The following is a 22246-nucleotide window of genomic DNA, read 5'->3' as shown; positions in this document are numbered from 1 at the left end:
AATCATGTTCATCATAACCATTTTAAACAATGTGATTACTGTTTTTTATGTACTTACCCTTATAAACCCTTGTTACTCTGTAAATAGATAATGTATACAACTGTTTAATAAAGTTGTTTCATTTTCATCTTGTCTTTTTCATCAACTCATAAGTCATACTTTGTTGTTACAGCAGCGTTGTTCATTAATAATTAGACTTTATTTTAACAACAAACAACAATGTTAGAAGTGTAAATCAGGGTAAAGACAGTCTGAAATAAACTGATGTGTAACAGTAACTACATGAAATGGAGGGAGCTGGTGATGAATGAAAGCTGAAGAGCTGGAAGCCCTGATGATCTTCCTGCGTCCAGAAGGTTTGTGTGGTGAAGCTCCAGTGAGGGCCCTTCATAACTGAGGTCTACAGCAGCTACTACTCGGAGAAAAGTGTGTATATTATCTGTTAAACTGAGCAGTATGTTGTCAGGATGTGTAAATTAGTAACTCCAGCTCCAGAGTGTATTTTAGGAGCAGTGGGCTTTTGTGTTCAGGAGAACGAGCTTGGCTCTGGATAAAGCCGGCAGCGCTGCATCCAGCTCGCTAACAGTTGACAGAGTTCTATAAAATCCTCATGAGCTGGTTTATAATGAACAGACAATAAAAACAGATCAAGCGAGTATATTTACTGATCATCTTACAGAATATGACTCGTCGTCGCTTGTCATTGTAAAAGTTATTGAACTCGTCTCGCGCTCGTTCCTGCAGGTTCAGTGTCCTCAACCTGGCAACCCGCTCGAGCTGCGGGTCTGGTGTTGAAGGGGCGGGGCAGACCACTCTCTCCAGTGTTTGGAAATTGGATTGCGGTAGAAATTTTAAACGATTGCTGTCGTTTAGTCCTTATTGTTCCTTTTGATGTTTTATTAGAGGACATTTCACGTCGTCTAAGGTTAAAAACCCTCGAATACGGAGGTTTGTCAAGGACTTTTATCTCTTCTGTCGGTTTGGAAACAACACCTGATGTTCAAATATTTCTCTTAAAATGAAAGTCAACCAAATTCACTGATTTTATACATTTATATTTTATTTAAGTACACATTTCAGACGCGCGTTGGCACGTGATTTGTTTCAGTGACGTAACGAAGCTTCGCTTCCAGCGATCACGTGATTTCCGTTTTTTGAGCGAGACTCTGAACCGCTGTTCGAGACGTGAGTCGACTCAGAGCGTCGAGCGACCGACTCTCCTTTATAGTCTTTACTCTCAGCTCTGTCTTACTGATCTTAGGGAGCAGAGAGCTCGAGGATTACAGCAGCTGGCTGTGTTACTGTACAGTCCTCTGTCTCGCTGACCGTCTGTGTTTCTGTCTGTTTACTGTGGGGGAACATGGAGACCGCGGAGGAACGAGCTCTCCAGACGCTCAGCTTGGAGCTCGTCCAGCTGGACCGGCAGTCCGAGTTCCACCGACAGAAGACGAGGCCAGAGGCAGCCCGCGACGTCTCCAACGCGGCGGTCTCAGTTCCAGCGCTACCGGAGCGGAAGACCCCGAGGATCGTCACAGCCACTCCCGCACCGGAGAGGGTCTGGGGGCGTCGGCGTGGTCGAAAAAGTCGAGGGCTCCTCCACCACCACAGCTCTTCGACTTCTCCTTCACCTGCTCCGGCTCCGAGTACAGCTCCTCAGGGCGGTGCTCTCATTGCTGGAGACTCTACTGTAAAACTCCTCAGAGTATCGGAGCCCAAAGAGCAGCGCCACGGTCTCCTGTTCTCCAGGTGTTCGTGTTCTGGACGTCGGCAGGCGGCTTCCCTCAGCGGCAGCGTCGCGGCTTCTGGCCCTTCCCAGTCCCACCAGTCAGGTTAGTTTAAGAGGATTTCCTCGATTTGATCAGCATTAATTCTGTGATTTCTCTGCTTGCATTAAAAAGTAATATATCAGTGTCACTCAGTGTTTCAGACAAACCCTGCAGTATGGAGACTGTGTCTGTGTCCCCGCATGATTTATAATCGTAACGTCAGAAAATCGTCTTTATCAACTTTATTAGAATTGATCCAGATTCATTCAGCTTTCCGAGTACAAGCAGCTCCTGTATTGAATCTGGGCTGTTAAATATAGGATCTCTAGCCCCTAAAGAAATCACGGTCAGTGAAGTTCTGACTGATCAGCTCCTTAGTTCACGATGTCTCTGTGAAACTTGATCAAAACCTAGTGAATACAGAGCTCTGAATCAAGGCCTAGGAGTGATTTTCACATTGGTGGGGGACATAGAATCAGCCCCTCTGGAAGTTTGTGGAGGCTTTTAGCGTTCATGATGGACTTCTGACCTCATGTCATGTTATATAGAGCCTTTATGTACAGATACTGTAGCAACACACTCGTAAAGGAGCCAGTCTGTTCCTGAGACAATAAATACACACCTGTGATCATGATAACCAACAGCATCACAGTTAGCTTACTGTACTTAATGATGAACATCTAACCCTGTGTTCAGGGGGTTTGTTGTAGACCCAGTGATCATCTAGCTTATGTGTAAAGTTATTTTCATCTGGATAATCAGACAACATGTTGTTACAGGTTCTTCCAGACTGTTTGAGAGCATACAGTGACTTATTCAGTTTACAGAAAACCTTTTTCACCTGTATTTACCTCTGGTTGCTCCATATACATCTCACAATTAATTAAAGCACTCAAGTAGGATGTTGTAGCGTCCATCTGGTGGAGCTGAAGGTCATCTGCATCAACTCAAACTGTGATTCTGTTGAACACCTCTTTGAAGCTCTGTGGTACATTACAAACCCTGAAACAGTAGTCAGTATTGGTCAGTATCTGGTCTTTAATATCTGACACACAGTCAGTCTGGGTTTGGTGTTCAGTAACACACACCAAGAAATTTCACCAGTCTGTGTTTATGGACTTTCTCTGTGTCTGGATAGTAGACTAGGTATGATGGACTGTTCTTACCCTACAAAGATTCCCTTTCACACTTTGAGTCTAGGTTAGGCTTTCTCTGTGGCAGCATGTCGTATAGAGGTGGTTTCAAACAGCTATTTAAGCCCCTGTTGTGAAGAGTTCTTTGCTTCTTGGTTGTCAACCAATATGCACCTGTGAAAATATTGGAAATCACATGTTCATGGCATTTAGTAGCTGTGAGGTACAAGCTTTCCTTAGTGGTTGCAGACAGTGCCATATATTCTCCTTCACATGTAGAGAGCAGAGAGTAAGAGGACCGTCTTTAGTTGAACTAAAACCGGAGTCTGTTGTGCTTTGTTTGTCTTCTGTATTTGATGCTGAATCTGCATCACTGTGTGCCTCAAGTGTCAGTTTCTCCCCACCCTCCCTTATACATGCTTGACTGCAGTCCAGTGTTGTTCATTTGGCTCAGACACGTACTGCGACAATTTACTGACGGTCCAACTTGGATCAGATCTTGTACACGTTGTAACTGTTGCAGCTTTAAGTCGTCTTTAGATTAAAAAGAAAAGAATATATGAATATATAAATGTATTTTTGTTCTGTACCACAAACCCAGTAAAAACACAAAACACACAAACATCCACCAGTTTTTTTTTAACCGTTCTTTCATACTTGGTGTCCATTGGAACAATTGAAAACAGTAGCTCTCACCGAGGTGTTTTTTACTTCAGATGTCCTTCTCTCTGAAGACAGTTTATAAATCCTGGGTGTTTCCTTATGAATGGAAATTCTAAACCAGGGAAGTCCTTGGTTGGAGTTTCTGTGATTCCATTCAGGAATGCTGCCGTTGTCCCTCTGAGTCCTCTGTGTAAAGTTGATCCCAATAGCCATATGGGGAGCAAGTTAATTGTAAGGAGTAAAACCTACACACAACATGAATATATAAAAAATGGAACCATGGAAAAACTTGCAATGAGTATTAGAACCTTATGTTCCTTGAATAAGGGTCTTCAATACAGTGAGGCCTGAATTTGTCCACATTACTAAGCTTCCTTGCTGCCTAATACCCCCCCCCCCCCCCCCCCCCCCACACACACACACACACACCTTTGGCTCTTCACATACATCAATCTACCTGCTGTTTTGTGAGATCTTGTAGGATCAACAGAATCACTACTTGTTACACTGTGACTTTTGTCTACATGGGGTTGACCTTAGCAGACATACCAAATTGTTCTAGTACTTTTGATGTGTACTTCTTTTGACTCCTCTTTACTGCTCCTTGACTTTGATCCAAATCAGTACCTAGAAAATAGTTCAGTTTTCCTTCATCTTGAATGTTGTTTGCCTTTTTTTCACCTCCATGAGTAAGTAATTGTTTCTGGCAGCAATGATGAGATCCTCAACCCAGATTATCAGTATCATCCTGCTGTTTTCAGGGTGTTTGTTGAAGACATGATGGTCATCTAGGTTCTGTGTAAAGCCTTTTTTATCTTGATAATCATGTTTCAGGTTCTTCCAGATGCTTTGAGAACATACAGTGACTTATTCAGTTTACAGAAAACCTTTTCACCCGTATTTGTCTTTCCTTTAAATCCCTCTGGTTGCTCCATACACATCTCTCCATCAATCTGTGCATACAAGTAGGATGTTGTAACGTCCACCTGGTGGAGCTCAAGGTCATCTGCATCAAGTCAAACTGTGATTTTGTTGAACACCTCTTTGAAGCTCTGTGGTACATTACAGACCCTGTAACAGTAGTCAGTATTGTTCAGTATCTGGTCTTTAATATCTGACACACAGTCAGCTTAAATACTGAGGTGCTTTCCTGTCTCTCTTTGAATGGCGTGTGGTATGTCAACCTTTGTTTAAACACAATCTTAAGCGTCAGTTTGAAACTCTTTTACCTCTTCTGGAACTGGACACGGTTAGCTGTTGCCATGGGGATACAAATCTCTCTTCTTGGAAGTCATTTGCTATTGACTGGTCAGTCTGGGTTTGGTGTTCAGTAACACACTTTGTAAGAAATGTCACCAGTCTGTGTTTGACTTTCCCTGTGTCTGGATAGTAGACTAGGTATGATGGGCAGATTCCCTTTCTCATTTTGAGTCTCGTTTCTATCTGTCATGTTTGTAAGTGTTGTATACTGATCCAAATACTCTCATCTTTAAAAGGTTTGGCTTTTTCATAACCATATCTGCTGTGGGACAGTGTTCAGTTATTTAACACTCATGGAGCACTGATCTAATGAAGTGGTGTCTAATGTGGTCGTGTCTTCATCTTTGTCACCATACAGGGTTCATGGAAAGAGTGATTGCTTCTTGATTGTCTTCAGGTATTTTCACAGGTGCATATTGGTGATCACTGTTTCTCTCCTCTCTTCTGGTAACACAGTCCATGATCAGTTGAAGCCTTTAAGTACCTCCTTACATGCTTGACTGCAGTCCAGTGTTGTTCTTGTCTGACCCAAATGAACTGTGACAATTTACTGACGGTCCAACTTGGATCAGGTCTTGTACATGTAGTAATGGTTGTGGCTTTGTAAGTCGTCTTCAAACTAATAAGAAAAAAATGCAGAGCGAACCATCCACTAAGTGTTTTTTTGCTTACTGCACCACAAACCCACTGAAAACACAACAAAACATGCAATCATCCACCAGTTCTTTTAATGGTTCTTTCATACTTTGTCTATTGGAACAACCCAAAAACAGTAGTTGGATAGCTCTCACCAGAGTGTGTCTATAACCCTCTTTTGCACACTGGATCTATAGGACCAGCTAGTATTTTGAGCAAGACTCCAAATTGCTGTTTCGATGCGGTCCTGCTTTGAAAGCTCGACTCAGAGTCGAGCAACTATCCCTACTTTATTGCCTTAATATTGGCTTTGTCTTGTAATCCCTGTGCTATCTGCTATCTGTGTTACTGTACAGTACTTTTTCCTCACTAACTGACTTTTGCATTTCTGTCTTTGTGTTTACCCTCGAGGAACATGGCGACCGCGGAGGAACAAGATCTCCAGATGCTCTGCATGGAGCTCGTCCTGCTTGAACCGCAGATCTAGTTGCTGTTGTAGAGACCGACCAAACTCCACAGATGGAAGACGAGGCCGGAGGCAGCCTGGGAGAGTCGTCGTGTTCTCATTGTTGGAGATTCCACTGTGAAACACTTACATTTTGGGCCCAAAGAGTGACGCCGCTGTCTCCTGTTTTCTAGGTGCCTGTGTCCTGAACAGGCTTCCTTTGGTGCTTCGGCAGTGTGACACCTTCAGCATCATTGTTCTCCACTGTTCTCCACCTGACTCAGCGAGGCCCTGAAGGAGCACTGCCGCACACTTCTGGACACCTTTCCGAAAAAGACAGACTCAAGGATCGAAGAGGCCGCTTGGGGTCCGTCGTTCATTCTTGGTGATTTGGACAGTTGGCAGGTGTGTGTCTGTGTGTCTGTGTGTGTGTGTGCGATATTACTTTTTAATACAAGCAGAAAAAATAATATCAGTGTCACTCAATGTTTCAGACAAATCTTGCAGTATCGAGACTGTCTGTCCCTCACATGATTTGTAATTAGAACGTCAGAAAACCGAACAACCTTATTAGAATTAATCCAGATTCTTCATCCTCAGGGTAGGAAAACTGGTAAATGATCCTTAATCCAGATTATTAGTATTATCCTCCTGATTTCAGTGTGCTTGTTTTGGACACAATGGTCATCTAGTGTAAAGCCATTTTTATCTAGATCATAATGCACCCCCGGGTTCTTCCAGACTGTTTGAGAGCATACAATGACATTCATTTTACAGAAAACCTTTTCACCATGTTTGATTTTCGCTTAAATCTCTCTGGTTGCTTCTTACAGATCTCACAATTAATTAAAGCATTCAAGGAGGCTGTTGTAACGTCCATCTGCTGGAGCTGAAGGTTGTACTTTGCTGTCATCTGCGTCAAAGTGTGTATTGGACTGTATGTTTGTTTGAATGTTAGGGTTTTTGATTGGGTTTGGGGGTTTGTGGTGTAGTAAACCAAATAACTTTAAGTGGATTGTTCTCTTCTCACTCTTTCTCCTTTACCTGAGGATGAGCTACAAAGCCATGATTGGGAATGGGTTAATAGGTCTACATGTAAATAAAGGAGTGATTGCAGACAATTTAACCCCCCTCCAAGTGCTAGTGAGCAGCACACAATTTTTCTAATATAGGTTCATCTTAATCTCCTCTGTCCGCAAGACCTCTCATGTTGCTTGTTACTCCTAGGCATTTCTTCATTTTCTTTAACATTAGCATTGGCTTGTTTCTTAGCCAGTTTTAATCCTGGTGTTATCTAGTGTGTTACTTTACATTATTGTTCTTTACTAACTTACTAACCCCTGTGTTTACTCAAGGAATACGGTGGCAGTGGAGAGGCCCTGGGAGAGTCAGCGTGACCAGGGAAACCGGTAAAATGTCCTCAGCACTTTATCTTCAGCGAAGGACAACTACTCAGGGTGGTGTTCTCATTGTTGGAGACTGTCTTCTAAAACACTAATTAATATCTGTCACAAAAGGTAACTCCAAGGTGCCAGTGTCCTGGAGGACCACTACTGCACACTCCCAGACAACATATGGAAGAAGACCGCTGCCAGCATCGTCATCTCTAGCTCCATGCCCATATACTGATAAATGAGCAAGCCGTTCAGCCAACTCTTCACGCTCCACTGCTGGCTGCAAAGAAAGGCTTCATCTGTGCTCCCTGGGGTTTGTTGAGCTCTCTGGGAACATCAAGAAGGTGCTATGCCAGGACTGACTGGCCCTACCCAGTCACACCAGTCAGGTAAGTGATTTACATGATTTACTTTATTCCCATCATTAATTCTGCCATTGCTCTGCTTGTGTTAAAAATTGTCTAGCTCATATTTCTGACAAACCCTGCAGTATCTAACCTGTGTCGGTCCCTCACATTGTAACCAAACATTATCAATGACAATATTAGGGATAACCACCTTAGTTCACCATGTCTAATGAATACATGGCCCTGAATGAATCCACTCCCCCAGGTTTTAACTATTACAGTTTTCTTTACAGGTCTGGTCGTGGCGGCATATTTATGATAAAAAGCTAAGTCTTTTTATCTATTCCATCTGCAACAGTGTGTGACTGTCTGTCTATCTTTATCTCTTTGTCCATCTATAACTCTGGCTGGTTGTCCATCCATCTGCAACTTTCAGTGTCTGTGTGTCAGTCCAACTTTTAATCCGAGGTAGCTCTCTTTACATATAAGGCATATAATCTCCCTACCGACTCACCCTAAAGATCTGATTCATGTAACAGATGATCTACCCTGCACCACACTCTCTAACCACAGCTTTTTGTGTTAATGAATGGTGCACCAGCTCCAAAGCATACCTGCTTCAGTTACTGAAAAGGACTTGTTTAGCATAGTTCCATCACAGTTTTTAAAACTGGTTTTGCCTAGGCTCTGTCTGTCCATTCATGTGCAACTCTGTGGCTGGCTGTCTTTCTGACTGTGCGTCTGTAACTATATTTGGCTGTGTGTATGTCCATCAGCACTCTTTGGCTGTCTATGAATCTGCAATTCTGTTGCGTTCTGTTTAAACTCTGATGGCTGGCTGTCTATCCATGTGCAGTTCAATGGATTGCTGTCTAACAATGTGCAACTCTATGGCTGGCTGTCTTTCTGACTGTGTGACTGACTGTTTCTGACTGTTTGGCAGTGTGTATTTCGCTCCGCAACTCTGGCTGTTTATAAATCTGCAATTGGTTCTGTTTAGACTCTGGCTTCAACTCTGACTGGCTGTATGTCCATCTGCAACTGGTTGACTGGGTGGCTGTCCATTTTAAACTGTGTCTGTCTGCAACTGTGTGTGGCACTGTTTGCATGTCCATGTTCAACTTTGTGGCTGGCTGGCTTTCTTTCCATGTGTGATTCTGTGGCTGGACTGGCTGTCTTTGTGCAACTCTGGCTGGCTGGCTCGCTGGCTGCTTACCGTTCTGCATCTCTGTCTGTCTTCATCTAAAACTCTACAATTCATCCTGCTAAGGCGTTGGCAGCAACTCTGGCTGTGTGTATCCATATGAAACGCTGTATTCATGTGAAACTGTCTGACTATCTGCATCTCTGGCTGGTTGTATCCATCTGCAACTGTGTGGCAATTCAGTGGCAACTTTCTTTCAATGTGCAGTTCTGGTTGACTGGCTGACTGTTTTTCCGACTATGCATCTGCAACTCTGTTTGACTTGTATGTATGTCCCTTGGCTTTCAGTCCTTCTGCATCTCTGGCTGTCTGTCAATCTATACCTCTCTGGTTATAAATCTGCAATTCATTCTGTTTAGACTCTGGTTGCAACTCCTGACTGTCTGCAACTGTGTTTGTTTTTAAATCTGCAGCTCTGTGGTTGTTTTTCTGTTCATCTGCAGCTCGTTCTATTTTACCCATCTACAAATCTGTAGCTCGCTGTCTGTCCACCTGCAACTCTGGCTGGCTGGCTGTGATGTGGTAGTGTGGCTTCAAGCAGATGTGAAGGACGCTTCACCACAAGCACATAGCTGAATACTTCCAGGTAAGTTCAGGTGATATTGAATTTATGAAACAAGTCAAAGGAAAATGTATATAAAAAAAATAAAACAGAACAGAACACAAATGAGCTCACTCAGTCGCACACACTATTAAATTTATATAGATTTATAACCTCAAGATTGGATTAATGTAATGCTGCTATGGTAGGAAGTTAATGTAAATCTTTAAATAAGCTCAGGGTCATTAAATAAGTTCAGAATGCAGCGGCTTTTGTGTCCACGTATGTCTATTCTCTCATCCCTGCACTGGACTCCAGTTAATATCCACTTTGATTATAAAATACTTCTTCTGACTTGAGTCTCTCGATTGTCCCCACAGCATCTTGAAAAAACGTCTTAAACCTTACAACCGGTAACGTACATTTCTGGACAACTCTTGGGGAAGAACCTCCAACTCTGGAATAAATGTCCTGTTGCTGTTCTGGGCACACTTTCAGTATTCTAATCATGCTGCTGTAGCCTGTTTTCATACTAACACTGTTTTGTCCTGATCTGATTATAGGTTCTGATTATTATTGTCTTTCTAAGCTACGTTTACAGGTTGTACACCAGTCTACTCATACTCCTAAATTCCTTTCTTAATTTTTTTCTTTGTCCTCATATGCTGAGCTGCTCGCTGCTGACGTGAGTTCATTCATGGTTGGGTGCTGGTGCCTACCCTCTGGGTCAGCCTTGTCCCACTGTAAACCCTCCTGTTTTGCTGCGCTCCTCCCACTAATATGTTGTCTTGCTCTGCGTCTTTATATTGAGTCATTCTTACCTCACTGCATAGCTGTGCACATGACTGTTTACCTGCACACACTTTCACATTGCACTCCCATCATTTTTGGCTTGACGTCACATTTGCAGCAGCTCTTAAAATTCACTACTGTTTCTTTGTTGATTTTTATTCTTGTTCTGTCGTGTTGTGCTATCCTGTGTTGAGCAGAAGAGAATGGGTTACTCTTTTGAGTCTTGGTTCCTCTCAAGGTTTTTTTCTTCAACTTGTGTACATATGAGATTTTAAATTTATTATTTATTTATTTTATTTTTTAATTACCACAAATGTCTAAAACCCTGCTTTCACTTTGTCATTGTGTAGAGTTGTGTAGAACTCAGTCTATTGTAGAATAGGTCTGTAACAATCAATAATCAGTGTGTTCTGTACAGTTCTTATACTTCAAATGACCTGAGTGACACTTTTATTGTTAGGATTTTAAGGTGCATGTGATCAGATGATATGACCATCTGAAGAGTCAATGGCAACGGCTGGCAAACAGTCATCCTGACTCCATCCTACGTTGACAACACAGCCTAAGGTGTGATCCTAGCGCCGCCTTGGCTGCCTGCGATAACGCTGACACGCCACAGTTAAACTTTTAGCTCTGAAGGACAAAGACTGTGACAGGAGAATTCCTGTCTCAGCACCCTGTAAACAACTGCATTGGACTGATTGTATTGCTCGCTTCCCACCACCTTCAAGATCTGACCCAGAACGCTTTGTTTCAGTTGTGGTGGAACAGAAATGGATTTGTAGGTTGGGAATGCACCCAGAACAGGATTGAACTCTGGACTATTTACAACACTTTCTGAGTAAAATGGTCCAGAACATTGTGCACTCTTGACCTCCTTTCAGCCCCCCAGGAATCTGGTTCCTATCCTTTTTCACACACAAGGACAATGCATCACCTAATGTTTAATTAGTCAGTCATACCGATGTCTCTTGTGAGATTCTGTGTTTAAAACAAAGTGTTTCATCCAAACTGGCTGAGCTGTTCTCACGTTCGAGACTCTTACCAACACTACTTTAGGAAATGACAGCATGTGGTTGTCCTATGTAGCTTTTACAGCCACAGTGCTTCAGGACTGAAATAAGGGGTGAGGACACCAGTCTTACGGGATGATAGAAATCCATGTTTAGTAAATGGAAAATGTTTATGGACTCTGAGCTGATCATATGGATTGCAGTGCTTGTGCTCGGTGGCTGCTGTATTATCCTGTTCATTCGAGGCCTTTTTCTCTGAGTGGTAGATATGTCTGTTTCTTTGCAAATGTATTTTGGCCACAATTCTGTCTCTACTGTTATGACCTTGATCAATTCTACCCGTGTCATTTGTACAGTAAGTCCTGTGGCAGAAGAGGCCTGAGTTTAGGAAAGGACATTTTTATTGTATCCAATCCTTTGAGTATGTTTATGTAGTCAGGACTTTCCCTGTGAATCAAGGCCTTGTTTTATCTAAGATGTGTTTTAAATTGGCTTGAAACCTTGACTTCTTCTTTTTTTTTTTCTCTGTAGTGCAGGGCTACAGAGGCTGTAACAGAGCTGATTCACGACAACGAGAGAAAACAATGGCTTAAAAAGCTCCAGTCCCACCTGACCTTGATCCGCTTAATGAGGGAAGCCGGCTGCTGAGCGCGTGCCGAGGGCCTGACAGTTACAGGTATTACACTGTATTGAAATTGGCTTGAAACCTTTACTACTTCTTTTTTTTTTTTTTTTTTTTTTTTCCCCCTCCCAGCTTGCCGTGATCTGACTTCCACCCTACCTATTGGATCTCCTAAACTCCCCCTCCTTTCTGTTTTTACTCTCTCTCTCTACCATGTATTAGGATGCCCAGTTCCAGCTGTTCCATCCTTGTACCACCAGACCTGGCTCTCTACTACCCTACTACCCACTGTCCTGATCTAGAGCCTCGTGTTGATTCACCCTCACCTCACTGCATGAACATGCATACCTGCCTGGACTTCAACATTTTTTACTCATGTTTTCGTCTTTTATGGCTTGACGGCACATTTTCATATTCTCTTAATTCAGTATTGATTTATTGTTTTTATTCCTGGGTTTTATTCTAGGTATTTATACCCATATCTCTGTTAAAATGCTTTGTGATGACATTCATTGTGAAAAGTGTTTTATAAATAAACTTGAATTGATTTTATAAGGCTTTTTTCCCCTTTTATCTATTTTGTTTTTTGCCAATGTTTCAATATCACTCCCTTTTCCTATTATTTATTACTTGTTGACACTTTGAACATATAACCGAGTGATGACGCCAACTGCTTGTACTTTCCTGCTTTAGAGAAACTAGGGCTGTCAAAGCTTGTATATCATATATATACTCTTCTATATTCTGAAAGCAGTGTGTGCAGTCTTTAATCCCTTATTTTCCACTAATAATAATAATAATCATAATACATGTAACATTTGCTGTTACTTTACTTTAAGTCATTCTTTGTGTGTTATTATAGTAGTCTAGTGGTTATAGATTTAGTCTCTAAGTATACCAGGCTATGTAGAAGTCAAAACAGTAAAAGTCAATACAAAAGCAGAAGTCAATACAAAAAAAACCTGAACTGTTCACTAATGCTGATTAAAGGTTTCTGATGGAATACTCAAGACAGGAAGATCTTACTCGGGCCAGTATATTAATTATGAATTACTTCAGGTGACCATATATATGTAAATTCAGTATGGGAGTAAAAGGGGAACACACATTTAACACTTAAACTGTTATGGTAAATTTATCTTTACCCCTTATCTCGTGTTCATTACGTCCTCTCTGTAATCTCCTCATCCTGAACTGAATTTAGAGCATCTATTAAACGATACTTGGAAAATATATGAACATGGACTCCCAGGTGGTAGGTGGGATGAGAAGAACCATATCTTAAAATAAAAAATATGTGAAAAAACTGGATGTAGTTCAGTTCATGACAGTCATGAAATAGAAGAGTGACGGTCTGTAAACAGAAGAATTGATAAATCTGTAGAATCCTCACTTGAACTGAATGTTTAAATGCACTGGAACTAAAGAAACAAACTATAGCTGGTCTCTGTGGCCTAGACCTTGCAAAGGCTTTCTGGGAGGGTGCAGGGAGATTGCCTCCAAGGCCAAGTGAGGTGAGGGTCCCGGAGAGCAGGAGATAAGAACAAATAAACTGCTGTTATATTTAATATATGCCGGAGTTGATCGTTTAGACACTACAGTCTATTAGACGTCTAAATTAAACAGCCCATAATGTTGCATATTAATGGTTTTCAAATGCTGCCATGGAGTTTCAGTTCATAGTTTCTAAAATGAATCTGGGTCTGGGTAAATTTGATCTGGATTCATGTTGGGAAATAAGGACTGTTTACACTCATTATGGAACTTAAAGGTGAAGGTCACTTTAGGTCAGTCTGAAACCACATTAAGGTCATTTTCTCCAGGCCTCCTCATACTGTGGTTATTAGCACAACATAATGGAGACAGTTCAGGGTAAAGAGACATATGTAGTCAGTCCAGTTTCACAGAGATTACACTGATTCAGGATGAAAAGCGACTCAGCAGCGCCACCTACAGGTCAGACATCATATCTGCAGCAGCAGCTCCAGTCATAGACTCACTTATTAACGAGGCTAATCGTTTCATCTTAAGGCATTTTAGCACATTAAATATGTAAATATTGCCATTGTTATTATTGTTAATAAATAATGACAACCACAATAATAATTTCCTTTATGTATTACAGATGCGATGTTTTCATGATACAGTTGTTTTCAATAATAATAATGCTAATAAATAATTTATTAGTTACTGTCATACCTGGTCAGACGTGGCAGTGAACACAAGGAAACACTTGCAGGGATGGTCGATGCAGGACTTTAATGTAACCTGGGCAAAAGTAAACAGACACAACAAAGCAAAGCACAACCGGGAGAACAGCAATCTAATGCACAGAACCAGAAACAAAATCCAAACCTCACAACTCAAACTGGACACAGTAACACAGCTGGGACTGGGAGGAAGCTGAGCAGTATTCAGGAAAACGAGAAACATATCAAACAAAAGCAGAACACTAGACGGAGCTCGGGCCAGGAGAAAGAACACAAGCGAGGTGTTGAAAAAAACAATGAACAGAAACCTGGAAGCAGAAAAACCAACAAACCAAAATAATGAAGGAAAAACAGAGAAGCAAGACTTCAGTAAAACAGGGAGGCATCAAGGCTTAGATTAGCAGAGCAGACAGAGCAACAAGGATAACAGACATAAGACCAAACAGGCAACGACAGGATCAGTCTGCTTCCTCTTTGAGCAGAGCGTAGAGCGCAGTGCTACAGAGGCTGTAACAGAGCTGATTCACGACAACGAGAGAAAACAAAGCGACGGCTTAAGAAGCTCCAGTCCCAGCTGACCTTGATCCGCTTAATGAGGGAAGCCGGCTGCTGAGCGCGTGCCGAGGGCCTGACAGTTACAGGTATTACACTGTATTTACACAATTCATTTATATCATTTATTTTACTATTAATAATAACGGTTATGTTTACAGTTTTAAATATTTAAATATATTTATATTGCCATTATTGTTAATTATAAATGAACAACAACAACAGTAATAATAATGATGTCCTTTATTCATTACTTGAAACTGAACTGATTTTTGAACTTAGACAATCACAGCAATCACTTGCAGACATGCCCCTAGTTCTCCAGGTAGCCAACAGGAGGGCCAGCTGATTTGTATTTGTGTGGCCTTTCCTTAATGTTTTACACCGAGCATCAACAACATAGCAGCACATGCAAAGCCCAGAAGGAAAACCACAGCCGGCCTCCTCCACACTGTCCCTCCTGTCTGAATGTGTGAGCAGTGACGCTGCCCCAGTTACTCACATCTGTCACTAGAAAGTGTTTCAGCAGGTGCTTGAAGATGCTTTTCTCACCTCTTCTGGAATTGAGACAGTCAGAGATTTAATAAAGAAAACACATTCAGTTCAGCAGACGGAAACACGTTGTTACTAGGAGAGGGTCAACAGAGGATGGTCAGACTGGTTGGAGCTGACAGAAAGGCTACAGTGACTCAGAGAATCACTCTGTACAGCTGTGGAGAGCAGAACAGCGTCTGCTCCTCTGAGCTTAGTGGCTGAATGTGTATGAAGACCTCTTGACTTTTCTGGTCAGAGTACGTCATCACCACTATCTAGTTTACATTAATGTAGTCCTCATCAGAGAACTCTGAGATGGATGATGAAGACTATTATGAGAACTCAGAGGATTCAATCTCCACATGGGCAGTCGTGTGTGTGTGTTTGGCAGAACACACAAATGAAAAACTGGTTTACGACACAATTTTAGCCACAAAATGTCAATGTTATGTGAACTGCAAAGTGGGCAGGAACCTGAAAGATGGGAAAATAAGTCAATTTCCAATATTATAACCAGTACTGACACAAATGACTATGATGTTCTACACAGTTTACATAAACATTCACCTGCTGCTGATTTTCCAACGCTGGTTTTCACACATCAGCATCTACATTGATGTAGTCATCATCAGAGTCACCGAATCTTCTTTCTCTGGAAGAACTGTTTCTCCACTTTCATCATAATCATCTTCATCCTCCATCTTCTTCCTCAAACAGGTGATCCTGATCCTGTCACAATACAGTTAAAACTTAACTCTGCCACATCTCTCAGTCCTAGCTTCACTTTTCAGAGGAGGGTCTGGTCTTCTCCCACAAAGCAAAAGCCACCAGAATTCCACCCTTCTCTAATTCCAGAGTTCTTTAATTCTCTTACACCTGGTTCAATACAACCCCAACTCCTCCCAGGGCAACCAGAATTCCGTTGCGAGTACAAACAAAATCACCACCAGTACAAGCGTAACTCCTCCCAGTACCACCTTAACTCCTCTCAGTACATCCAAAGTCCCTCCCAGTAGAACCAAATCCCCTGCCTTTACTGGGAAATAAGTGAATTAGCAGATTCCATCCCACTAAGCAATCAGATTCCAGTCTGACGAACCAGAGAGGCATTAGACTACTAAGTGTAACAGGATGCACCAGATTAGAGTCCTCTCTTTGTTGAAGAGCGATTTCTGCTTTTTTCATAATCATCATCCTCCTCCCCCTCAGTCTCCTCATTTCCCGCCGGGGCTCTGGCACCTGAAGAATTGTGTGGATAGATAAATTAATAAATAAATAAATACATCTTTTCAGTGGTTAACCATCTTTTACAGCAGCACATTTCTCTACACTTTAAACAAGGGGGTTCTTAAAGGCCTCTTTATAAAACCATGACACATCAAAGAACTACTGAATTTTACATGGTTCCTTGCCTGATTAAATTATTATTTTTTTAATATCAGTACATTTTTACCAAAAGGCATTCTGCACAGTACCTAGGTACACTATGTAACTAGGTACAAAAGTATTGGGACACCTGCTCATGCTCATTGTTTCTTCTCAATATAGAGATCCACAACAACTCAACAAAGTAGTCTGCAAGAAGAATGTTTCTTTTTGGGATTTCTTATAGATTTTATAAAATGTCTTCAAAATATAATGGATGATGCTTCATGAGTTGGGCAGTTGATGAGTTGGGGAGTTTGGGATGAGTTGGGAAGTTTGGGATGAGGTGGGGTGGTAATCCTCACATCCGTGTTCGTTCTGCAGAGAAGAAAATAAGATACTTTTTAATACCCTTGATTTCAGAAGAAATAATGAATGAGCAGGTGTCCACAAACATTTGGACACGTGTATCCACTCTCTGTTTACCTTCTATGAGTTTCAATGTACCTCAGTAAACTGTCCTCTGAACAGAAAGTACTCACAGTGTCTACGATACGTCTTCTCAGCTTTCTGCAGTTTTTGCTTATTTCTCCCTTTGAGGAAAACAATGATCGGCACTGATACGAGTAACAGTCCTGCTGCTGCTGCTGAAAAACTGATGATGGGAACCAAAACTGTCGGAACATTTACACTTCAGGAGAACTAGTCCAGAAAAATGATGAGCTCATCTTATTACTGTAACTTTCACAGTGACGGCCAAGAGTTCCGTGTTGGAGGATCTAAAAGAGTGTGAAGACACAGTTACTTCATAAACACAAATGTAGTTTCCCTGGTGGACATAATCAGCCTCAGGGAAGGAGAAGGTGGTGGAGTGGTTAACAGCTGACTGAGTTTTGGTGATGCTGGATTCACCACTGAACTCCAGGTGGAAGGAGCCTCCTGGATACTGCGGTTGAACGGAGCAGATGATGGAGCTGTAGCTCCTGGTCACTTCAGGCCCTTCAAGCCACCAGTGAAACACTGGTGAAGCACTGAAGGAGATGTTGGCCTGCAGCAAATTCACTGGAAAAGAAGAGGAACTGGTATCAGTAGCTGTAAACTGGTACAACATTTACACAGGCCACATTGTGATTGCAGCAGCTCACCCACAGTGGCTGTTCACACATACAGCAGTTCTCTGTGGGAAGGCAGCTACTGTTTGGTATCTGTCTGGCTGTCATCAGCTCACAATCAGTTAAGTTGCTCTACTAAAAATAGATAATGGACTGAATTCAGCATCTTTAAGGTGCACCTATTTCTGACACAGATGTGCAAACAGCACTCAGCTTGTCTAGTGCTTGTAGAAAAGTACTGCTATTAGAATAGGACCCAGCATTGAGCTGAATTATGGTGGTGCTCCATCTAATAGTTTTAGATGGGATGAGTTGGGGATGAGGTGGTGGGGTGGTGATCATCCAACATCCTGACCTCACTAACGCTCTTGTCACTGAATGCAATAAAATCCTCACAGCAATGCTCCTCCAAACTCTAGTAGAAAGCCTTCTTCCCTGAACAGTAGAGACAGTTACTCCAACAAAAGCAGGATAAATACTTTTTTTATATCCTTCATTTAGAAGAAACAATGAATGAGCAGGTGTCCAAATACTTTTGTCCATATAGTGTAAATCACAGAATTCTTGATTTAGCGCTAATTAGTATAATATAATATTCTCTTTAATTTTCATTGGTTCTTATAACTTCTTATAGTCCATACCTGTTCTCTAAACAGAGCAGCACATGCTAAGCACAAAACTGGCCGGGTGTGAATCCGGTAGTGGCACACTTTTTTTTATGGACGTTTTTAGACAGCCAGTAGCAATCCGTGCTGCTCACATATGATTACAGAAAGCTGCTACTACTACTGCAGTCAGACGAGCTTATTATAAAGTCATTCTCTGTTCTCTTACCCACAGTGATGCTGATGGAGTTGCTCCTGTCTGATTTGTATAAGATGTTACAGTGGTCACAGCTGTACTGGACTGCTTCCCCAGGTGAGACGAGTTTGAGGTGTTTAGGATGAGCTTTGGGCTCTCCAGGGCGTCTGTTAAAGGAATGTGATTAGTCTCTGATCATTAATGGTGCCAGTTAGTTTTTGTTATTAAGAAACCTCTGACTTCTGACTTATAAAGACTACATGCACAGTAACGTTCCCAGTGTTAAATCAGCACTTAAGTAATCAATACAGTTCAGCTCACCCTTCTAACACTATGCAGTGTAATAGTACAGTCTAATAACAGAAGTTAATGGAAGATCTGTTTGTCTTATTGACCAGAATGCTTCTTGGTCTGCTAGCTTGCATGACATCCAGGTAATCCAAGTACATCCTGGATACATGGGGTTTTTTAATCATGCTTAATATACCAGCTACAGTGGGTGCAAACCTGGTGAAGACAGGAAACGTTTGACCTGTCATTGCCAACAAAGGTTATGTTACTAAGTATTGAGTTGAACTTTTGTTATTGACCAAATACTTATTTTCCACCAAAATTTACAAATAAATTCTTTACAAATCCTACAATGTGATTTCCTGGATTATAGCTGAAGTGTTCCTATGATGAAAATTACAGACCTCTCTCCTCTTTCTTAAATGATTATTAAATACAACAAATGAAAATCTAAATAAATTAACCTCAAAAAAGAATGACGTTCACCTGTTAATGTTATTATCATGGCGTGTACGGCCAGACCTGAAGGGATGAACACTCGCAGAGATGGAAATCAAAGCAAGATACTTTATTAACCAAATACAAAACAAAGAGATATGAACAGCAAAGTGCAGCAACATGGGCAAAACCATGAACAGAACCAAAACGCGACAAATCAGATGGCGAACAAAACAAACCCGGGACTGGGAGGAGCAGGGAGCTGAACGAGAGTGACACGAGGGGAGAACTACAGGGGAGATAAACACAAAACCACAAGCCTCGCTTGGGCAGAGAGGGGAGATACAAAACTAAGGACAGAGCTGAACTCTGTGTACAAACGAAGGTAGCTGGGGAACTAGCCGCTAGACGAGCAAGCAAGGCCGACCTAACCTGAACCTGCAGAGTACTAAAACATAGGTCGCCTTGGAACCTGAGCAGGAAGCGAACGTAACACGCTTGCCTCTCGAAACAGACTATGGTATCGTAAACACACAGGGGTAGCTGGAGAGCCAGCTGCCAGACTAGAAAGCAGGGCAGACCTAACCTGAACCTGCAGAGTACTGCCTAAAATGTAGGTCGCCTTGGAACCTGAGCAGGAAGCGAACGTACCTCGCTTGCCTCCGAGTCAGACGGAGAATCTCTCCTAAACATGGACCGCAAAACTAGAGCTGAGCTGAACACGCCAGTAACGCGTGATGAATCCCAGAGCGTCACAGGGATTCCAGCCGAGTCAATTCACGGCAGAGAACAAAGGGAACTACACTCCTTTCTCCTTACTCCCAGTCCCAGGTGAAACACATGAACAATGAATCAACACAAATAAACAGACACGATCAGGAAGTCCCTATTTGGGCCTGTGGGCAGCGGCTCGGGATCGCCCCGGGGGAGGGCACGATAACGAGGGCCTGACAGTTATAGCTTTATGGTAACAGTAGGGGGCATGGGTCATCTTTCAGAAACAATATTCTGTAGACAACAGTAAACAATTATTTAATACTTAAATATACTTTTGTAATTTGTAATTACACTGATTATTCTTATGTATATGATTATTTAATATATTTTTAATTATAATAATTTTATTTTTGAACATCCAGTGAACAGTTTAAACTCACCGGGCATATCGAGAGTCTCTACACCCAACTGAATGATGCGTGGAAGAATCGCCATCTAGCGATCATTATATGTCAGTAACAGCTTCCTTTTTAAAGACTCGCTTCCCGGCGCTTCTCGTGACATTCAGGGTGAGATGGTAAATATTTGTTGTCGTTCCTTGTGTAACATTTCCTATATTTAATTTAACATAAAACACGACTCATATGAGGGGTTAGGTTGGGTGGTGTGAGCAGTTTAACTGAACCCTACGCCTTCAAATATTTCTTTAACTAGAAGCTGAGTGAATATTTACTGCTGGAAGGTCTAATTTACACTGGAGAGTGATATCATTTTCCTTTATGCTTTAAAAATTAAATTCTTTAGAAATTTGGATTCAGTTTTTATTACACACTGTGCTGTAATGGCTCCTGCGAGCTTAAGACTCTCCACAGGGGGCGCCATTAGCGCAGCAATGTACTTGAAGTACTTGAGCAGCTTTGGTGTAGAGATGCTCACTGAGAAGCTTTTCAGAGTATTAACACAGTTCAGTGCTGTTGAAGCATTTGACTCCTGACTCCATGCTGCCACCTAGCGTCTAGTTTAATCTCCTACAATGACTGTTTCTGTCGTTTAATACAACTACACCTTTCATACAATGCAAATGTCAATTTGATGTTTCCAAATTTAAATTAATATACCACTGAACTGATATAATTCTCATTCTTATTAACCACCGAAAAAAAAAAAAAAAAAAAAACTTTATTTGACCTAAAAATGTCTCTCTCTCTTTTTTACACACTTTCACACATTCTGGAAAGTAGGCGTCAGAGGGACTGAGACAAAAGTATTAAGTTATTCAGACAAAATCTAAGATAAAAGTCTTTATTAATGGATCAGTGTATAAATGTAGCCGGTCCTCCTTACATCCGGGATACCCGTCCACGACTCTGCGTTGTGTCCAGCTGCACAAAGAAACGGGCTGGACTCTGTCTGCTGGTTCAGCCTGGTTCTTCTCTTCGACCATGCTCCAGCCCGTCTAAATGAAATGAAAAGATGCAGTTCACTAAAGAGAAGCAGCCTCTGTCTCCTCATTCATGCTGCAGCACAGACTAGCTGAGCTACAGGCTAAGCTTAATACACTGCATTCAACCCATATTCACTTCCTAATCAATGCTGAACGAGTCTGTGTGTGTCTGTTGTGAGTGTTGGACCCTCATCTGTTTAGAAGCATACTGTCCTAATTGCTGCTGCTCCAACATTGCATTTAAACCACTCCCATTTGTTCAAAGGTGAAATTTCCAGTAGTGAAATATCTTCAATTAAGCAAAAGGTTACTATTAAATTTCCTAATTGAATTCAAAGGTGATTTACATTTGTTCAAAGAGAGGAAGAAGGGAACTGAACAGTGATTAGTTAAAGGAGATGCTGAAATTTCACAACTTTAAATACTATCCGTCATATTGTGAGAGATTAACCAGTAGTGTAGCCTTGAACACTGAGCATTATTAGAAGCATTAAACCAGGTGTACTGTCTGGCATTGGGGTTTCTTGTCCTCCAACAGTTTGTCAGATTAGTATTGGAGACTAAGTTATTGAAAATATAATCAAAAAGATGCTGCTGCCCTCTAGAGGGAAGATGGTCAACTGAGTCGTCTGGAACTACAATAAAGTCTTCTCCTATAACCACCTGATCTGTCCAGTATTTTACCTCCCATTACTTTATCTTCCTACAAAGGTCTGCTTAAAATAGCCTAAACCTCAGCTGAATCAAGAAACTGACACTAAGACTAACTTTAAATCAACTCTTAACCTCAGCTGAACCTAAAACTGACACTAAACCTAACTTTAAATCAAGCCTACATCTCAGCTGAACCTAGATCTGATGTCAAGCCTAACTTTAAATCAAGCCTAACCTGCGCTGAACCTAAAACTGATGTCAAGCCTAACCTTAAATCCAGCCTAAACCTCAGCTGAACCTAAAACTGATGTC

The 22246-nt window shown here is 41.6% G+C and overlaps 1 protein-coding gene across 1 annotated transcript in view; it reads right to left on the bottom strand.

Moving 5' to 3' along the window:
• Positions 1-21280, bottom strand: part of LOC140546225 (uncharacterized) — a 266563-nt gene extending 245283 nt beyond the window's left edge. The window contains exons 1-2 of the mRNA XM_072669457.1: positions 21181-21280; positions 17214-17539 (exon numbers count right to left, since the gene is read on the bottom strand). Of these exons, the coding sequence (XP_072525558.1) occupies positions 17214-17539; positions 21181-21280 (426 nt within the window). The remainder of the gene's footprint in view (positions 1-17213; positions 17540-21180) is intronic.
• Positions 21281-22246: the final 966 nt, after the last annotated feature.

This window comes from Salminus brasiliensis, chromosome 23 (genome assembly GCF_030463535.1).
Source record: "Salminus brasiliensis chromosome 23, fSalBra1.hap2, whole genome shotgun sequence".
Lineage (NCBI taxonomy): Eukaryota > Metazoa > Chordata > Actinopteri > Characiformes > Bryconidae > Salminus > Salminus brasiliensis.
The sequence above is the reverse complement of the archived record's forward strand: the minus strand, read 5'-3'. Positions and strand labels throughout refer to the sequence as shown.